Source organism: Danio rerio, chromosome 8 (assembly GCF_052040795.2).
Source record: "Danio rerio strain M-AB ecotype USA chromosome 8, GRCz13ab, whole genome shotgun sequence".
NCBI classification, from domain to species: domain Eukaryota; kingdom Metazoa; phylum Chordata; class Actinopteri; order Cypriniformes; family Danionidae; genus Danio; species Danio rerio.
Genome location: NC_141028.1, coordinates 13,761,724 through 13,782,576, shown reverse-complemented (window position 1 = coordinate 13,782,576; position 20,853 = coordinate 13,761,724). Strand labels below are relative to the sequence as shown.

The 20,853-nt window shown below is 35.6% G+C and overlaps 1 protein-coding gene across 5 annotated transcripts in view; it reads left to right on the top strand.

Annotated features, from left to right (window-relative positions):
* Positions 1–379: 379 nt before the first annotated feature.
* The window catches only part of rapgef1a (Rap guanine nucleotide exchange factor (GEF) 1a), a 68,085-nt gene continuing 47,611 nt past the window's right edge, over positions 380–20,853 (top strand). For all 5 annotated transcript variants that reach the window (XR_015497636.1, XM_087264364.1, XM_087264363.1 and 2 more), the window contains exons 1-6: positions 380–535; positions 11,944–12,089; positions 12,205–12,383; positions 12,465–12,621; positions 12,759–12,847; positions 13,373–13,528. Coding sequence is in view for 4 of the 5 variants with exons in the window: in XM_087264364.1 (XP_087120490.1) it covers positions 508–535; positions 11,944–12,089; positions 12,205–12,383; positions 12,465–12,621; positions 12,759–12,847; positions 13,373–13,528 (755 nt within the window). In the remaining variant the exon portion in view is untranslated. The remainder of the gene's footprint in view (positions 536–11,943; positions 12,090–12,204; positions 12,384–12,464; positions 12,622–12,758; positions 12,848–13,372; positions 13,529–20,853) is intronic.

Genomic DNA, 20,853 nt, shown 5'->3' with positions numbered 1-20,853 from the left:
GCAAGCTAAATTGTCCGTAGTGTATGTGTGTGAATGAGAGTAAATGGGTGTTTCCCAGTAATGGGTTGCAGCTGGAAGGGCATCCGCTGTGTAAAACATATGCTGGATAAGTTGGTGGTTCATTCCGATGTGGTCACCCCTGATTAATAAAGGGACTACGTAAAAAAAGAAAACGAATGAATGAATATTTGCCAATTTTTCGACCGCCAAGTACAATGTAACCCAGTGGACCGCTACTACATTGTGCCGTATGGGGGCGGCATTACTGCGAAAATCACACACTTTCACTAACAATCGTTATGAGCTGCTGGGCTGTCTCTATGTGTGAGAGAGTCTGATCGAGTGTGTGTGTATGTGGATGGAGGAGGCAGAGTCAAACACACATACACAGAGAGACACAGACCAGGACCACACCGACCGGTCTGTCTCCTAAAGATGCTGAAATAACGGCGAGAAACCAACATCTTTCGGTTGTCGATCGTGACCAGCTCACTTACTGTCAGCAAGATGTCTGGGAAAATAGACAGTAAGCAAGGTGAGTGTTTATATTTGCTTGGCTTTTAATAATGAAACGAAGATAAACTTGAGTTAGCCGCGTTAGCATTAGCGTTAGTCGAAGGTTCAAGGCCACTGACAGGATCGAAGCATCTTTTTTTCATCTTATTTTTAACAGGCAAACCAGACAAATAAAGGATTTAGATGGGATATCCAAGTCTTTAAATGCATCTATCAGAGGGATATAATAATAATGTCTACATGAGTTCGCCCCAGACAGCTGTGTTTGGGTGTGGACGGAGCTGCTTTACGTTAGCCCTGTTGTTGACTTCAGCTAGCTGTCACACTTCTCGTTTTCACCCATTTTTCTCATATTTGCTGTTTTCATGATTTAAATGTGTGTTTTGTGTTGTGTGTTTACGCCTTTTCAACGGGGTTTGTGTTACTGTTGTGTTTGTGCTGCTGTCTGGCCTTTCCTGGCATTGTTTTGGTCTGTTGTAACTGTCTGTTGTAAACAAAATTTATTATATTTTGCATTTAAAGGTAATAATAATTACTGAACATTTGTGATTTTTTTTTACGGGTTACATTAGCTTATTAAACTATGTTGTGTACTTGTGTATTTAGAATAGATTAATAGATGGATATATTCATAAGGGATGTAAATTGAAAATATATGTGGAATCTGGTGCTGAGGAAAAAGTTCCTCTTCTCATTTACACTGATAACTTTAGATTTATAGTCATTTACGGTGACCTGTGATGAACATTTCAAAGTTAAGCTGGTAACATCCAGTTTTATTTCCTTTCCTTTTTCTTTTTGGAGGTGATAAACACAGAGCAATTTGCTATGAGTTAACAAATTTTTCCTACAAAGATGTAGGGTAGAGAGAAAGATTGACACTTTTGAATGATGTGTTATGCACTGTAAGTGGGTCAAGATAAAAGCTTGGTTAAAAATGAGTAATGACGTCTTCTTTTGTACATTAGAAGGATTTTTTTTCTGAGCAAACAGTGACTCATCATACCATGTAATATAGACTAAACCTACTCAAATGTCATTTAGTAGTCATTAAGTGTGACAGTAGTTTATGTATCAAAACAAATCTTATCAGGTGTCTAGGTTATTAGAACAAGAATCATTTGATGTATTGAAGGATTCAATGTGCAGCTTCAGCATAATTATGAGTTAGTTGTTATTTTAAAACCATATACTTTGATTTTGTCATTCAGTCCAATAATTTCACCCATTTGTCAGGAATAAGTTTTTATTATAAATTAAAACAGCACTGTGTAATGTGGTATGATATCAAATTAACAAGAACATAACACAATTGTTTGATTTTAGCACAAATATATTTGTCATGCTGAATGACAGTAAAATATTATTTTATCTATAAATTAAGTTTCATTTTCACAAATGCCTTTTAAAAGAAGATATTTGTTTATTAACCTTAATTTGCAATAACACATCTGTGCGTGTGTGTTATTGTAGTTTAAATGAACTTGTTTGAATCTGAGAGCACTTTGCAATTTGTAAAATGTTTGCAAAGATTTGTTGCATTTTCTCTATTTTTGAATTCATCTGTGATTATTATTTGAATCAGTGCTATTGATTTCTTTGTGTTTATATTGTTGTTTATCGGGGAATGCATTGCCAGTTTCTATATGTAACTTTTCAATGACTGTCGAGTGCTTTTTCCACACAGTGTTGAACTTTTTTTGAAAAAGAGTCCTCTGTCAAAATTGCCTTGCATGTAGTTAGAACGCAAGGCGGCCAAAAACTTGCTACGAATAGAAAAAGGCACCTTGCAGTTGCAAAAAACAAGCCTGATCTCATGGGAAATAATTACTATTTTAATTTTTGTCAGTTTAGTCACTAATTCGTACGAATATGTATGAAAATGTAAGATTTTTAAAGGAGGCATGGCACCCAACCCCACCTCTAAACTCAACTATCATTATGGGATAAGCAAATCGTACTAAATTGTTTAAATGAGATCGTACAATTTCACACAGATTAGCCACTAAATAAAGTTATGAATTGCCACGAAGTGGTGTTAAAAAAGCACAATCAGTATAATAGAAAGATTTGGTTGGTTTTTGCCATATTTGTAAGGTTCGTTACAAGCGTGCAAAATATGCAAAAATGTTCAAAAATAAACTGTGTGTGCATCGACTTCTGAGTTATAATTTGTTGATGAAATTTAGGCTAAATTATAATTCTACTCTACAAAAGGGTCTGACATGGATGTATCTACAGTTGTATTTTTAGATCTAACGTATGACAAAGCAAGCAGAAAGTAATATTAACCTTTTGTAAATAGGTTGTTATAATGTTTAGTTGTCTATTCAAGATATAGCTGGAGTTTGCTGCCTAGCTATGTGAAGGTTATTTTAGTAATACCTTGCATTCGGTGTCATCTTTCATTCATTAATTGTCCTTTGCCTTAGTCCTTAATTAATCAGGGGTTGCCACCAGTGTCATCATAATTATTGTTAAGTCATCAATGTTGTTATCTCACTAGGACATAATGAAATAAAACAGATATTACTTCAGCAGTTGAGAATTGGATAAAACATACTGCTTCCCGAGTGTGATGTCACAGTCAGGGTTATGTTCTGATTCACCTGTTTTGCAGTGGTCTTTGCTCAAATGAGATTTATATGGCGAGGACTCAATGGTGTTTGAGGCTCACTACTTTAATTTCTATATTTATCTATGCCAAAGGTGTACATTTTTTTTATACAATGTTATCTTTATTTTTTCAGATTCATAAAGATTTTACTTGCTTGATTCATCTTGTTCTAGATTAGGTAGTGATGCATTGTTGTTCAATACGAACATTTTTGGAAACACTGATAACCGATAACTGTATTTGGAATGGTGTTTGAAGCTCATGAACAGTACAACATTTCCATATTCATCTATGCCATACACTCCAAAAAACATTTTAGCTGGTTGTTCAAACTACTATTTTAAAATGAGCTGAATCTACACAATTCCCGAGCTTTTTTTGGGGAACAACTTAATTATTTACCAATTAATATAACTAAATCAATTTGTGTTGGGATAGCATGAAGGAGTTGTGTGAACACAGCGCTTTTCATACAATGTTATCTTTATTATTTCAGATTCTGAAAGATTTGACTCACTTGATTTATCTTGGTTCAGATAAGGTAGTGATGCGTTATTGTTCATTATGCATATGACATTTTTGGAAACACTGCAAACCGATAACTTTATTTTGAAGCCGATAAACTGATATTTTTTCAAACTAGGAAAAAAAACGACACCTTTTGTGAAATCATTTACAAATTCCAAGCTTGAAGAGTAGTTAGTTCATTGGAATGTATTGGGCGATACCGATATGGCCTCTCGCATCTCTATTTTATAGTTGATTGCATTCATTGACTGCATTTTTATGAATAAGGAAATATGTCTGTTCACTCTACCCTGTGAGGTTGCCAAAACTGTCACTTCCTTTCTCTCAGTGTTCAGAGAAATTTGAATCAGTTGTGGGTAAGCGGTGCACTGCTTTTCAGAAGTTTAGCTGTTTTTCTCTTAACCGGCCTGTGAAGTAGATGTTGGTTTGCGCAGGAACATGTTGGCCAATGTCTTCTGCTGTCAGATGTATCTCTTTTACTGGTATTGTAGCTGCTAGAGATGTTTGCATTATTTGATGCTATTTTAGTAACAGAAGAAACTGAAAAGGAAAGTGTTTTTTCATTTTTGTTTGCTCTTCTCAAGTTTATCAGGTTGTGCTGACTTTTCAATGCACTACAGTTTTAGGGTTTAAATTTAGCACTGTTGTGAAATGCCAAGTTGCACAAATCTGTTTGATTGAGAGTGATTATTTTGAAAGAGGATTAAAGTCTATGCAAAATGCAGTACATTTTTAAGCAGTCTAAAAACTGCTGTTTTTTATTGACCAGATAACTTTAATGAAGCTTTATACATGGATCTTTTAAACTAGACTCTTGCTTATTATTAGTAGGGCTGTCGAAAGTGCAGAATTTGGTAGAAATTGAGACTGAAATTTTTAAAACGTCCATTTGCCGTGAACATTTTGAACTCTGTTGAGCCAATCACAGTCACATCTTTTGAAAGCGTAAACAACATAGCCAATGGGGCTGGGCGGTATAATGGTATCATTACGGTTGAATGAAATGTATACCCTAAAATATTTTTTATTCATATTTATATATGAAATGTAAATAAGTGGGCTGAAGGTGTTGCCAATTGCTTTATACACCATTTTGAGGGATGTAAACAATAACAATGGTCCTAATGTATTTGCTGTTTTACATTTTTAATTTGCATAGCTCCCAAGAATCCTGAAAGGTCCACATATCGATAAATAACATTATGATAGCTTTTTAAAGTAGAGATATGATTGAATTGCCTCTTGTTACAGTTATTAAAATACTTTGACAACAGGCAGAAAATGTTCATAGGCCAATGGCAACACCACATTGAAATGGTTTATATTTCAACAAAATGTGATCTGTTTGGTTGGTTCCAAAATTGCCTACTAAGTAGGTACTGCATTTGAATTTAAATGTACTACTTGATCATTAGAAAAAAACGTTTTATACAGTATGAATTTCAGTAGTATAAATGTAACTCCGACGTACTACATCCGCCATTTTGTCTTCATCATCACGTGACCTTTCTGCGTCAGTTGCGTTGCTTCACTCCCATTAATGAATTCTGTCCAGGTGCATCATGGCATAGGGTAGCGTCCATCCGATGCACACTTCAGAATCTCGGAAGTAGAAGGTCATACTTTTTTTTTCGAATTCTTTGAATTCGGACATACTTCTTGGCCCACATACTCGTTTTTAGTGTACTATATAGCACGGAAGTGTTTGATTTCGTAAGCAGTTTTATTTTTTATATCTATACAAGAATTTTAATAATTTATATATATTTTTTTTTTAAAGAAAAAAACAGTTTGATTTATTTTCCTGCTATTACTTGGGCATATTTTATATCTGTGAGAATATGTTGATTGAGAAAAGCTTATAATAATAAGGTCTGTCTATATAAAATTGTGAAATTAGACACAGATCATGTCATGGCAAAAATGCAATCTCCTCGATAATTCTTTTCTATAGTGAACCATAACGATATGCATTTTTATATAAGTTTTTAATGTTTCCACTTTTAAAAGAGTTTCATAACCATAACTGATGGGGGATACTACTGGGGGGGAAATGAATTGTTGACGGCAAAGTGAAATGAGGACGCTAACCAATCCTGGTTGACGCAGCATGACCTATTTTCGGCCGATAATTTTAAGTGGCCAAAAATGTTGTGAATTTTTAATATCAACACAATTATACATTCCTGTTGTTGCATATTTCTGATGTGTGATTGGCAGTTACCATCAATATCGAGTAAAAATGTCCAGAGCTTATCATCACGATTCGATATGATATAATTTATCGGCTCAACCGTATATTCAAGCTTATTTATTACAGTGTTCCCTCGCTATAACCTGGTTCAGTTTTCACGGCCTCACAGTTCCACAGGGATTTTGACTTGTTTTTTTTTTTTTTTTACAGCATATTGTGTTCTGCGTCCTGATTAGCACATTGTGTTCTGCGTCCTGCTTGTCTATTTACCATTGTCAGTCAATCTCCTCTATGCTATGTCTCCTGTACAGCACAGAATGTGTTCAGCTTGTCAAACTTATATAAACTTTCGATTACTAGTAGTGTGACTCTGAATTGCTGAACTATATGTTTCCTCCCCACAATGTCGACGAAACGTTCTGCACCATTAAAGGCACCTGTGGTAGCACCCAAAAGGCAGAGGAAGATGCTAACCATCGCACAAAAAAGTGTGAACTTCTGGACATGCTAAAGGAAGGTAGATATTACGCGGCTGTAGGGCGCCATAATGGAATAAACAAAGGAAAATAAAATGGTTTTGATGTTTGATTTCATTCCATAATACTGGACTTATTTTCTTAACTAAGGTTTGAACTTTAAGAGTTTTTAAACAAGTGAGAAAAGTGTGAAAATGTTAATGCCTGTCTGAGAAAAGTGTATGAAGTGTGTAGTGAGGGGTTTTACAGCCTTAAAAAAATCTATAATAATTGTTAAAAAAAAAAAAAGAGGGACCAATGAATATATGAACCTTTAAAAAAAAATAAAACTATATCGTTAAAGATTTGGTTATTGTGAAATAAACTTTCTCATACTGTGAAATAAAATTTGATCTAGTAGCCTATCAGCCGTGTTCAATAATGCAAGCAGGAAATGCTGGTACAGTATAATTGTTTTATTTTCAACACTTCACTATCGATTTGTACTGAAGTCTGTACATGTGAAAACCTTAGTTCATCTATGTGGTGGAAACTTGAGTCCTGTTGTGGCTGGAGGATGCTTCTCGAGTATGTGGTGTGTGTTCAGAGGTTGTGGTTGATTATTTTGTTAGTTTCAGAAGAGGACATGCTTAAAAAGAGGATCTGAATTAGGGGACAGCACTTCCCACTACATATGTGAGTAGCGGATGGAAAGATCACATCCTCTAAAGACGAAAGCACACCTCATTGGTTTGGCGTGTTTTCATTAGCAGAGTGCCGCGTTTTCTTAGACAGTCATTCAGGAAGTTGGCTCTCATGGGCAATTTAACCTGTTCAGATTAGCAGTCACATCAGTTACTGTGAGATAAGATAATACAGATAAGACTTGCACTTCCACAGAGTAATTACTCTCCTGCACATATTTGAATGTATTAACTTTCAGTAAACTGTATCAGGTTCTGTACTTCCTGCCGTTTTTTTTTTTTATTTCGTTTTGTTATTTAAGGTTGGTTTATTAATAAAAAAAACATTATTTATAGATGTTTGTTTTTGTAAATGTTTTTTGTCACCCACACGGCCTTAAAAAGATATTTTACTCCACCTGCCAATTGCCAACGACTTTAGAAATTTACTTTTTTTTCTCTCAGCTGGGTTTTCACCCCTCTAGTTTATAAAAAGTCAGGAAAGTGGTTAAGGGTGTCACGATTTTTTAAATCGAAATCGATTGAAATTTATGCTCAATTTTGATTATCGAATCAAAAAATAGAATCGTCGATGCTGCCATGTCCCCATGTCACGTCAGCTTGGCTTGCCAAGCGGGAAAAAAACAAGCTTGTTGAAGTGAAGTGCAGTCGAGGAGACCCGTCGACAGAGCTTAAACCCTCTCCTCTTTCAATAAAGTCGCCGGTGTGGAAGTATTTTGGATTTCCAGTGAGTTATGTTGACAACATTCGTGTTGTCGACAAAAAAACACAGTTTGCTAGCTCTGCTTTGTATTTATGGTTGGGCTGATAGACGATGGGCGCATCGCAATCCTCTGCCTCGTCCCTGTTGCAAATCTGCTCACGAAAAATACTCACTCAGGCCCTGTTTACACTAATAGGTCTTTGCTTTTTAATGGCATTTTAGAACAACAACGATCTACATCCACACTTGCGTGTAGCATTTCTGAGCAGCCCTCCTTCCTCACTTCAGCTAAAAACATACATCACGTGACCACAGACACTGAGGCACACACATTCATGCGCTCGAGACAGCGGGTCCAGGCAGTCAGCGGGTCAGTAGACTGCTTCAATCTTTCACTTTCACACTTGGTCATTTTAGCGAACACCTCAGATACTGTTAGCTGGTTCCTGTTGGTTGTGCACCTTTTTTACTGACGCCATTATAACGACACAGATCACTGCCTATTCACGAGTCCCGTAGAAAAAGTGATTGACAGGTGGTAATTATGTGTGTATCTTGCCTTTATTCATTTACTGTATGATTTGTCTATGGGTAAAGCAAAGACCATGCGGGTCGGGTAGTTTAAACGGTAGGCTACAAATAAATAATTGGTTATTAATTAATTAATTAGTCATAATCGAAAACCGAACCGTGACTTTAGAATCGAAAATGTAATCGAATCGAGGATTTGGAGGAGCGTGACACCCTTAAAAGTGGTTGAGTCCAGCTTTGTTTAAGTGAGAGTGTCAAGTGGCAAAAGAGGGAAGGGTTTGCACGAAAAGGGGAGTTTCATTACGTGCGGTACTTTGTAAAAAAAGTAAATGTGATGAAAGCATAAGCTACTTCTACTGTCTTTATGATTATGTTAAAGTTGCCATATTGTATTTTCAGACATTGCTATAATACATTTTTAAAAGTTTACCAGCAAGCTGCAGAGTAACACTGTTTGTTTACATTCTCGCCAACACTTTTACTCTCATTTTAGCGCTTAGTGAGTTTCATTTTTAAGCTATTTTTAGGCTCCTCTTACCTAAATGTTTGATTGTGTAAACATTGAGAATGTATTTTATGCCTAAATCGGTTGTTTCTGACTAGCAACAGCATTTGGTAAATCATATTCATGATTTATATTTCAACTAAGCTCATAGGCTGTTAAATGTTTTTGAAACCATTTGATCCTGCCCCCGTTTCCTGTTTTAAAAGGAAATGCATCAACATAACAAAAACGAGCTTCTGTCTTTGATATGTGATTCTCTTCATGTCTCATGTACTTATGTGCTAATCTGCTCACACCCAGCCTTCAAAGCTTGTATATTCACATGAGTCAAACATCCTGACACAACCCCATTAAACGCACTCATCTGACTTTTTATAGTAGAATATTCTGTGTTGTATGTTTATGAAAATTCACAGAGCATCCTCACAAGCCCAGAGCACTTCATTCCTTTATGTGTGTAAGGATGAATGGCCCCTAAATGGTTTGTTGGCCTGCACAATAGTGTCATCACCATAATTCGTTGCAGAGCGCCACGCTCCAAGAGAGCACTAAGTCCAACTGTGACCAATACAGTTTGTAGCTCAAGACAATTTTATTGTACACCAAGGCCTGCATTTCATCTTGTATATTTTTTACAAGATACAGAATAAGGTTGGTGTGAAATAATATCACAGTGAACTAGAATGGTTTAAAATACCCACATAGTAAAAAATCTCTGGCCCACACAATCAGCTTTTTCTTGGCCCACATGCCGCAGTGATTTATGTTATATAAATGGTCCAAGTCTGGCCTCCAGACAAGGACCAAACATGGACCATATCTGGGCCAAGTCTCAGCCTAGTTAATAACCTATAACTGGGCCAGATATGGCCCATGTTTGGCCATTGTTTGGAAGCCAGGCTTGGTGTGTCACAACTGCAGTGAAATTGATAAACCCACGAAGCATTGCGCTTTAGGCGCTATAATAATGTTAATGGTTAATAATAATAATATAATTTGTAAAATAAAAATTTGGTTGATAAAATATATCTAATGTATGTTAAATTCAGTTAATTTGCAACATGCATTAAACAATAGTTTAATATTTCAAATAATTAAATGATGATTGACTCCTTGGTTAAAATGAAGGCATTAGAAGATGCAAACAGGAAGATGGAAATAACTTTGTGTATTAAAATATTTCTTTACTCAAATAATAATTTAAATGTATTTGTAACTTGCATGGCCCACATATCAATATTTTCCATCTGGGCCAAATACTACATTTGACATCTGGCCCATGTCTTGTGTGCTGCCTTAAAGACGGTGCCACCTAGGAATGCAACGATTAACCAATTTCACTATTAACCGTGCGTTAATTCGTCACATTTGATTAATCATAAAGGCTTCTCAACACCGCGTTTCTGCACGGAACAAAAGTGCTGCAACTTAACAAAGTTATGCCAACTGTGCGATGGTTTCAAGTTCTGAGCTTGTACACCGAGACTATTTTTAGTTCTTATTTTTATTTATTTATTCATTGTTCTGTAATTTATTTTCAGTGTAACATTATTACTTTACTTAAATGTCAAAACCTTTTTTTTTTTTTAAATCTGGGCCAGAATCCCTTGCTACCTGGGTAGAACCATTTGGCATATTGTAATAAAGATATAATGCATTATAAATATTAGATGTAAGAACTTTACCTGAACAAAAAAGTAGAATTGTTGCCATGGCAGCTTATTTTAATGGGACAAGTTTAATTAGTGGTAAAATAATTATTAAATAATGGCTGCAAAACATGAAGAAATCACTAAAACAAAAATAATACAAATAAAAATTCGGAAAAAAAAATTAACTCTGTTTCAATATAAGGGCTGGGCGATATTGTAATAAATGATCACGATATCCTGTTTCATATCATTTGATATCGATAATTATTGAATATTTTTTAACCATACATTTAGGAATATTAGGATTTTTATTTTTTTACTCAACCACTTTATTTTAATTTACCAATATTACCAAGGCAAATAGTTTTAATTGTCAAAAATATATATTTAGGCAATTTAAATATCTGATCTCTTTATAACAAAAGAAAATTAAGTGTTAAAGAGACTCTTAAACTTGATAAATAAAATGTTACAAAGTGTGTGCAATGGTAAAGGTAGATCAACATTTGTAAGGTGTCAACTCTGCCAGCAACACAAGTTTTAATAATCAAATCTGAGCTTTCAAATAAAGGAATTAATGATCATTATTCAAATACACACTGCAACATAACAAATTTTGAAGTTGAATTACTATATTACCACCTTGCTAAAAACTCTTTCAGATGGGGAACTAGTAGCTGGGATGCACAAGAAAAGAAACCAAAAAGCCACTCTGGCGACATCCTTACATCCTTTTTTTTTTTCAGTTTTCTTACTGCTGCTATATGGCAATCATTTTTACGTGTTTTGTTATTTTGACCTGAAATGACAAGTGTGTGTGTGCTTTCCTTTACCATTTTCTATGGCGTCTCTCGTAAACTATGCCACCTCTCATCTCAGAGGATGATAAACGGAAAAACCATTGCTGCCATTCCGATGCAAATTTATTGAGAAAAGTAAAAAGCACTGCAGTGTTTGTGTACGCTGTGTTTGTCTGAGGCAATTAGTCCACCTTTACTGAAATGTTCATATTCCATACAAAGTGTGAAGCAGATTGGTTAGTTTTACTTGCATAAATTGTGGTTAACTCTGGGCATTCGGAAACGTTCAGATGTTTTTCAACTAAATGTACCTGGAAAATGCGAGTGTGTTGCGAGCACGCCACTTGCATGTTGCACGCACGCCTTCATTGGAAATGACAAACTTACACCCTAAGCTTACTGGTATTGCTTCCAAGGCGCGTGCTCAGCAGCCGCGTTTTGATAAAATTTTAGCAATTCATACCGAAACTTCACACTTAAATTTTTTTTATTATCGATATTGACAATGGTGTTCGGTCAATAAATACCGATACCGTTTTATCAGCCCAACCCTATTCAGTATGACCAGAATTGTGTATTCCGAAATGAGTACATTTATGAATGGGATTTATGCAAAATGAGTTTGAATTTAGATTATAGTCATGATGTGCAAAATTATAATTTTATTGAATTCACCGCAAAAATTCTTTGTATTTTAATAATCCTGAGGAAATTAACTTTATTTTTATCTCCCTTCAGAGTCCCAGCGCTCCCACTTGACATCCTTCACCATGAAACTAAAGGACAAATTCCACTCTCCAAAAATCAAGAGGACACCATCAAACAAAAAGTCCAAACCACCACCAGAACAACCCGTAAAGTCCCCAGAGAAAACTGTAACTAAGGTATGGAGTAGATTTTTTAGTTGTCTGAAAACATGGCAGGTCTAAAACCAAATAAACATGTAGTTATGTTTTACTTGTCAGTGACATTCTTGGTAACGTTTTTTGACCACATTAGAGTCTGAGTCGATTAGAGGAGCATGAGAAAGAAGTGGTCAGCGCCTTGCGGTACTTCAAGACCATTATCGACAAGATGGCGGTGGACAAGAAGGTGTTAGAAATGCTTCCTGGTTCTGCTAGTAAAGTTTTGGAGGCTGTCACAGGCTTGGTACAACTAGATAGCAAGATACTGAGCAGGTAAAATGTTTTTAAGCGTCTCTAATCTTATTGCTTTTTGTATTCAATGCTTATTTGACTTCCTTTTCCTTTTGTCTTCAGTTCAAGGGTGTCCTCCTGTCTCAACCGACTCTATCAAAGCCTTGCAAACCTCATTCGCTGGTCGGACCAAGTAATGCTGGAGGGTGTGAATTTGGAAGATAAAGACACAATAACAACAGTCACAAATGTGATCAAAGCAGTGCTGGATGGTGTAAAGGTATTGATGTTCTGTAGAACTCTGTCAGGGCTTGTTTTTGACATGCTGCTGATGTGTCGATTTATTCTCCACCCATAATCCAGCTGGATTTAGCCACAGGCTTTGTTTTTAGTTGATGCTTCTGTGGTTTCCTGCAGGAGCTGGTTAAAGTTGCCATTGAGAAGCAGGAGCACCCTTCACCTACGACACCTGTCAAAACCATTCCTCCAGTCGCCAGCCCACAGCGGTATATAAAAAGAATTATGCTAATGAACATTGTGCTTGGAATTATTTCATACAAAATGAAAATACAGCACTGGAAAAATAACTACATTTTTAAAAAATTTGGTGAACTTTCCATTAAAAAAAAGTGTTTAATTAAAGGGTTAATTTACCCAAAAATGAATTTTTGTCATTGCTTACTCACACTTCACTTGTTCCAAACCTGTTTGACTTTCTGTCTTCCATTAAACACAAAAGAAGATACTTTGAAGATTGTTGGAAACCTGTAACCATTGACTGCCATCATATTTGTTTTATACTATGGAATTTAATGGATTCAGGTTTTCATTTTTCTTAATAATATATTTAATAAAGAAATAAAATAATAAAGGTTTGGAACAAGTGATGAGTAAATTACATAATGTTAATTTTTTTGGTGAACTTTCTTTTTAAATACAAATAATATGGATAAAATCCACCTGTACATGCTGTGTATTGTGATGTGTCAGCACTAATACTGTTATTCATTTTTACCACATTATTATGGCAGTGTCCCTGAGCCCCCTGTCATTGAGACGAAGGAACCCATCTTGAATGACAGCCCTGCCCCAGCTGAGAACATTGAGACCCCAAATGATGTACCTGAGGAGGAAGTAGCCCCTCCGAAACCCCCTCTACCTGGACTCAAAGTGCCTGAACAACACTGGTACGTAAGCTTTACTTGACTTTCACCACAATAACATTTTCAAAAACAATAAGTGATTTTATTTTTTTTTCCTCTTTCAAATATTTTCCAAATTATGTTTCGCAGAGGCAGGATTTTTTCACAGTATTTCCAGTAATATTTTTTCTTCTGGAGAAAGTCTTATGGTTTTATTTTCGCCACATAAACAGAGTTTTAACATTTTTTCAACCCCATTTTAAGGTCAGTATTATTAGCGTTTTAAGCAAAGGTTTTTTCTACAGAACAAACCATCGTTATGCAATGACTTGCCAGCTTATCCTGACTTGCCTAATTAACCTAGTTAAGACTTTAAATGGCACTTTTAGCTAGTATCTTGAAAAACATCTAGTAAAATATTATGTACTGCAGGGATGCTCATAATAACCGATTAACCGTTAACCAAAAGGGTGCTTTTCTAACCAATTTATGGTATCAGTTAAACAATTAAAAATATCATTATTATTTTATTTTTTTAAGTTTAGCTGCGTAAATGTGCAACACCTGTTTATTTGCACAATTGGGGAAAGAAGCCTTAAAACAAAACTTTCTGAGATGTGTGAGGATTTTCACCGCATTTTGCGACTGTATAGTCTATACACGCACAGCGGTTTTGACAATATTCTCTGCAACTACCGAGACAATGAAGGACCACAGACATCCCCATCACTAAATGCTGTTTTTTTTTTCCATATAGCGTGCGGTATCAAATTCCATTAAAACAAACACTCCTCCAGCAGTTCATACTTGCATCCAATATCTCGTTTGTCACAGGGGACAGCCATGCAATGTTCCTGAATGAAAGTGAAACTGCCGAACTGCAGTTAAAGTCGAAAAATGAAACACCCGAAATTACATGTAACTCCGGTGGAAATGTGGATAGCGAGGGGACGCAATAACGTTAACCGAATTAAGTGTTATAACATGTAAAATGGCATCAAGAAATAAACAATCAAAAAGCAACTCATGTAAACACCTTAAGCGTATTATTGTCTTATTCTGACAAATAAAAATATATAGGCAAATTATTCGATTACTGATGTCCATGTAAACAAAGTCATTGTTTAACAAGGTAATGCGGTGATATAAATCAGGTAAGGTGGAAAGCGTATAAACATATCATCTAATTTTATGAATTTGCCATCTAATTACAAAAGATATTTAAAATTGGAGGTACTTTGATGAAATTCTGACAGTTTATTTTGCTTGGATTTTTTCAGACACGGTGTATATTTGAAAATGTTTGTTATTTAAGTTTTTTTTTTTTACTTGAATTTATTGGAATCTGGGGTTTAAACTGCGACAAGATATATTACAGATTTATAAGCCTACATCATTTCAAACCCTTATAGAAAACAGCAGAAAGTGCCAGGCCCAACTGATACTGCTGTTTACAACATTTACAAGCTTTATGAAGTGGAAAAACTGAGTGTGATAGTATGAAAGACGGTACTGCACAAAGCAAGCAGTTTATAAAAGAAACCGTGAAGTAGGCTGTGTTATCATAACATGCCATCTCATCAGGTTTGCATTCAGTAAACATCTAGATATCACAGGTGATGCAGTTTGCAGCAACATGTCGTTTCTATTTTAAAGTACGGTGCCGTGCTTGGCTACAGATGACTGCACAGACCCATCATGGTTTGTGGGAGGCCTGAACAAAAAAGGTGTGAAGGAGAGATATAAATAGTGGTATTCTTGAGAATTTAGGCCTTTGTAGGGTGCAGCAGCAACACCGAAGACTCGGCTTCCTCTTGCAGAGAGTCATTGACATATGGGCTGTTTTCTGAGAAATGAACTGAACGGTGTCAGTTCTGATCCGAAGACTGGAAGATAGAGAGAGAGAAGCGGCGAGAAGAGATATTCTGATACCGAGTCTAGACGAGAGGATTAAGTTGTGCTGCTGGCATAAAAGAGAGTTCACTTTGTGCCTTGAATTATTTGCTGGCATTTCCATATTGGCCTGCTTCCAGTCTGTGTCTCTGATATGTGAGCTTTTTGTTGGAGATTAATTTGATGCCAAGTTTATCCTGCCACCTGGTCTGTTCACTCTACAGCTTGGTTCGATTGCTGCTGCTGCTGTTGTTTTTTTGTTTTAATTTGGAGGGATATAAACTAGAGCCAACTTGATTCACTGTAAAAAATGCTGGGTTCCACATGATCCCTTCATTTCGTCCTGTCTTAATGACACCTATGATGAAAATCATCTTTTGTAAGCTGTTTGGACAGAATTGTGTGTAGGTATTGTGTGTCCACAGTCATATTGGAGTCATATAAAGACAATCTCTTATTTTAAATTTCCTGGCATTAAAATAGGATCCAAATCCCTTAAATTTCAAGGCCCATCAGAACGTGACATAGATGTGCGGTTTCCCCACCCACCAAATCATTTGACAGCTGCGTATTAACATGTCTCCGCAGTAACGTGTATAATTATATCAACAAGACAGGACGTGCGCAAAGCAACCAGGATTAAAAGATCTATTGAGCGCTCTGTGATCATCAACCATCATCAAATGTGATCAAGAATGAGTTTTACAAGTTTAAAATGTTTTAAAGCAGTTATAAAATAAAGAAATATAAATATAAAATCACTGTACATCATTACCACAGCTGCATTTCAGTACAGTTATAAAAGAAGAAGCTTCAATCGCGGTTTGTGGACGTTAAATCAGGTATATTTTGTACACTAGCATAACGGATGTCCATACAGCAGAGGATATTGGCGTGTATCCTGTCACATTTGCCGTCCAAAGAACTTTAAACTTTGTAACGACATTGTGTGTGACTCGTCATTGCAGAAAAGCTTGAATTAACTCCACAACACATACATCAAATAATCAATGGGAAAGTTCTTACTGTAAAATGTCTCACAACGTTACGTGGTATCTACTTCCTTTATGCCTGTCACTGTGCTGTTTATCTGATGCAGCCAAAATGGAGATTGGGGCACACTCTGACAGGCACGTGGAAACGGTGGCTAGGGAGAACTAAAGGCACAGGCATCAAAAACAGCTACATTGTGTTCAGAGCAGAAAATTCCAGTATTCTGAAAGGTATAATAAATAATCTGTTGGGTGTTTTGAGCGGAAACTTTACAGAACATTCTGGAGACACAAAAGACTTTTTGGACTAATCCAGCTGCCGTAGTCCAATCCAGTGCATTATGGGATGCAGAGGAAAAATATTTGTTGACAGCGCTTTACTAACAAATTTAAACTAAGAGAGTGAGAGGGAAAACATCACCTGATAGATCGTTGGTAATATTCCTGGAAGATGACCATATTAGCTAAATTAATTCAGGCCTCCTCCAGAAGTGACTTGCGATGTGCTTTCGCCATTTGCAGCCGTGCTTCATTCTCGAAAGATATAGTTTGTCTAAAGTGATGTATACAAACTAAATAGTATACTATGACCAGGGATACAATCAGCCAGCGCAGTCGTCCCTCCATAGTGAAAAGTGTCTGCTGGTTTTTTACTTGTGGGAGTTCCATTGGCATTTTCCGGTACATTAATTCTGACCAATCGAAAAGCAGTTTAGGAAATAACATCTGGCCAATGAGTGATATGGATTTTGTCACATGACTGCATTTTGGTTCTTTTCATCTAGTTTGGATCAAAGCAATCAGTGTGGTGTGAAAAGGACCCAAAATGTCAGAAAAATGCTTCAATGTATCATGTGTTGCCCTTTGTCTGGACTAAATGAACTGAACCACAGAAGCATCCTTAAATCTTAAAAAAGGGGTAAATAGGTGCCCTTTAAATGTTGGTATTGGTGGTTTACAAGGACTCTCCATTGGTGTAATGTAATTTATACAGTAAAAAACACAACTCTGGTTTGCACTCTTTGCCATGTGCACTAATATGTAATTGCATTGTTTTGAATTTTTACCTATATTTTTAGATTATATTGTATGTGTAAGTGTATCTATTGTTATTTCTTTTTAAAATTCTACTTTTTGTATTAATATTATCTGTGATGCACCTAGGGTCTGACAGTAACTCAACTTTGATTCTCCTGTACTTGTGGTTAAATTGACAGTAAAGCTGACTTTAACTTGACTTTGATTTACCCCACCCTTACCCATAAACCTAACCCTCACAGGAAACCTTTGGCAAATTTTGAATGTCAAAAGACACCATTAAGTTGCATTTTGAATTATAAGGACAAAAGGCATTTTCCCATAAACAACCTCGCAGTTTTAATACCTCGGTTATAGTAATTGTAATTATACAAATTTCTGTACTTGTAACGCACCAAAGTAGACACAAACTAACTAACTAACTAATTAAGGTAGGTAGGCAGGCAGGCAGGCAGGCAGGCAGGCAGGCAGGTAGGTAGGTAGGTAAGTAGGTAAGTAAGTTAGTAAGTAAGTAAGTGGAATCATGTTTAACTAAAAATACATTTAGACGGCCTTAGAGTGAGTAAATAAACAGAAATGTTTCATTTTTGTGTAAACTGTCACTTTAGCTCACATTAATATGAAACTGAACTAAAGCAGCATTTATCTTCCTCTTACAGCAAGCTGATTTTTTAAATAGACATGCTAAATTAATAAGAACATGAAGTCAAAGTTGTATTGTGGTTTAAAACATCTCAACCACATGAATTTTTGTTGAAGTGTTTTAGCAACACATTTTTTTGTACATTTTTACTCTATTGCAGCAATCAAATTTCCCATGGAAATACTTTAAAAGACATAGTACATCAATTATTATCAACTTAATTAACCCTCAGAGTTCAACGAGACTCAAAAATGCATAATAAAAATGAATATTATTAGTGAGAGAACAAATCTTCCATAATTTTTTATCAAATGTTTTTTGGTCTTCATTTTTAAGTGAATAGTTCACCCAAGAACGAAAAATCTTTTATGCTCACTCAAGCAGTCTGAGTTTCTTCTTCTGTTAAACACAAAATTATATATTTTGAACAATGTTGGAAATCGGGAACCATTGACTGCCTTGGTATTTACTTTTTCTAGCATTGTAGCCAGTAGTACCATTTTCATCCACCTATTTTATGAGCATTTAGGATATGCACATAACAAAATGGTTGATGGAAACGCCATGATACGAATCTGTTTCGAAAATGCGCATACAAAATGCACATAACTGAGTAGAATAAACTTTTTATTTGATAAGAAAAGATGCGCATAAACTACGATAGAAACGCTTTTACTGAACAAATTCCAGTATGCGCATTAAAAAAGGTCATGTAATTTTGTTACAAGAGATCATGTGGTGATGAAAATGTGTGTGAATGAACAAACCAGCAGGCTAAGCACACTGTAAAACATCTGAAATTTTGTTTTGGTCATTCTTAAATGCCGTAACCATTTCAGTATTAGTGTTATTATATTATTAATGACCTCCAGAACTGTCTAGAGCGTCTGTGCTCTGCATCTTACGCCTTCAAACGCCACTGCGTGTACATCGACATGCTGTCTTCTGAGGCGCAAGTCATTTATTAAATAAAGAAAAGATTCACGCAGCTTCTCCTGCAGCAACAAATTCTGTTATTCTGTTGATATTAGGTTTGTCGCTATTCACATTATGATACTATACCAGCTGAAGTATCACGATACCAAGTTACATTGCGATACTTTTAGTCATAACTCAAATTATAAAGAAATTGGTCAGAAATACTATATTTAAAATGTTACAGTTGGCCTACTTGAAGTTAATTCATAAGTCTCTTATTACTGAAAAAAGTATTATTTGCACATCACTTTAACTAAAATCCATTAGATCTTTTTGTTCATTTTTTTAGATAACTGACCAACAAAAGACACTTTAAAATGAAGATACAAATTATACCAAATGAAATTTGATACAAAAAGAGCATTTTTCCAACACAATTAATCCCTATGAAGTTGTCAAAAATTGTTTCCTGTTGCTATTATGGGTTTTCCATCTATTGTTTTCCCCCCAGTCTTATCAGGTAACAATCCAAAGTAATTTCAAATTTCACTTTGTGAGTTGCGGTGGTTGTAGCTACTAAATGATATTGACAGAAACAGAAATAAACTGATTTATATGTGCGTTCGAAACATCAGAAAACGTGCAACCTTAAAGGGCTCCACAGACTATTAAAATAAAATGGTTTATTGTTGCACAAGCGTGTGAGCATTTAAGTGACTTTTTCACATGTAACATTATGTATTGTAGATAGACCGGTAATGACAATACTTATATTATATTATATACAGATAATACTACCGTTTACAAACTACAGCAGCACCGACAGTTTGGGGCCATAGTATCATGATACTACCATAGTACCGGTAAACCGTGCAACCCAAGTTGATATTTGGTGCCAGTTAATCAGGAAGTGACGCTTTTGTTGTCTTTGACTTGTTGGACATAAATGCTGCTTTATTCGCATGTCTTTTAAGAGATATTCCTCTTTTGCAAATACTTTTAATTTGCATCTTTGATGGAAACATAGCTACTGGCCACCGATTTCTTTCATTATTCACAATGTCTGCTTTTATGTTCAACAAAATAAAGAAACTCAAACTGGACAGGAACCACTCGAGGGAGAGAAATGATGATCGTTTTTTTTTTGGGTGAACTGTCCTTTTAAAAAAAATGTTATTACTATTTTATTTATTTTATAATTTTTTGACAGTTTTTTTATTACTTTTGGACCTTCAGTATGTATGAAGCAGTAGATATAGATTCAGAAAGATAAATTATATTATTATTTATTTTTTTGATTTGGTTCTTGTGTGATTTTTGATGTCAGAAAATTTCTTAGTCTGATTTTGATTACTTTTTAAAGGGGTAAGCAAAATAATAGCATGGTAACATCCAAAACACTTTTTTTGTTACATTGCCTGAAGTGTATCTCGTCATGTACAATATGGGTTTAAGCTTAATAAGGTAAATGTTAAATTCTAACTGTCTAATGGAATTTTTCTGAAATAAAAAGTTCATGTAAAATGGAGTTTTTTTGAGTGCTAATGAGTTTTGTTGTTGCCTGTTTGCAGTGGTCAGAGCAGCACTAGCATCCCAGAAGCACAGTTAGCTCACTGAAATGGCATGTAGATGCTTTCATGGCCAAATTCGCTCAGCTCACAGCTGATATTGTGGCTTATCCTTTTACCAGCAGCCCTGAGTTGGTTTCCATCCATCAGACCGCTCAAATAAATGACCGTGTTAAGACTAAGACAGGTCTTCCAGGTGTTTAATAGCTTTCTTTCATAGCCAGAACCTGATTTAATCTCATTCCAAGCCTCTCGCCTGCTGAAACAATTTGATACGTCAAGAAAATCTATCTGACCTGGCATGCTGAGACTGGTTAT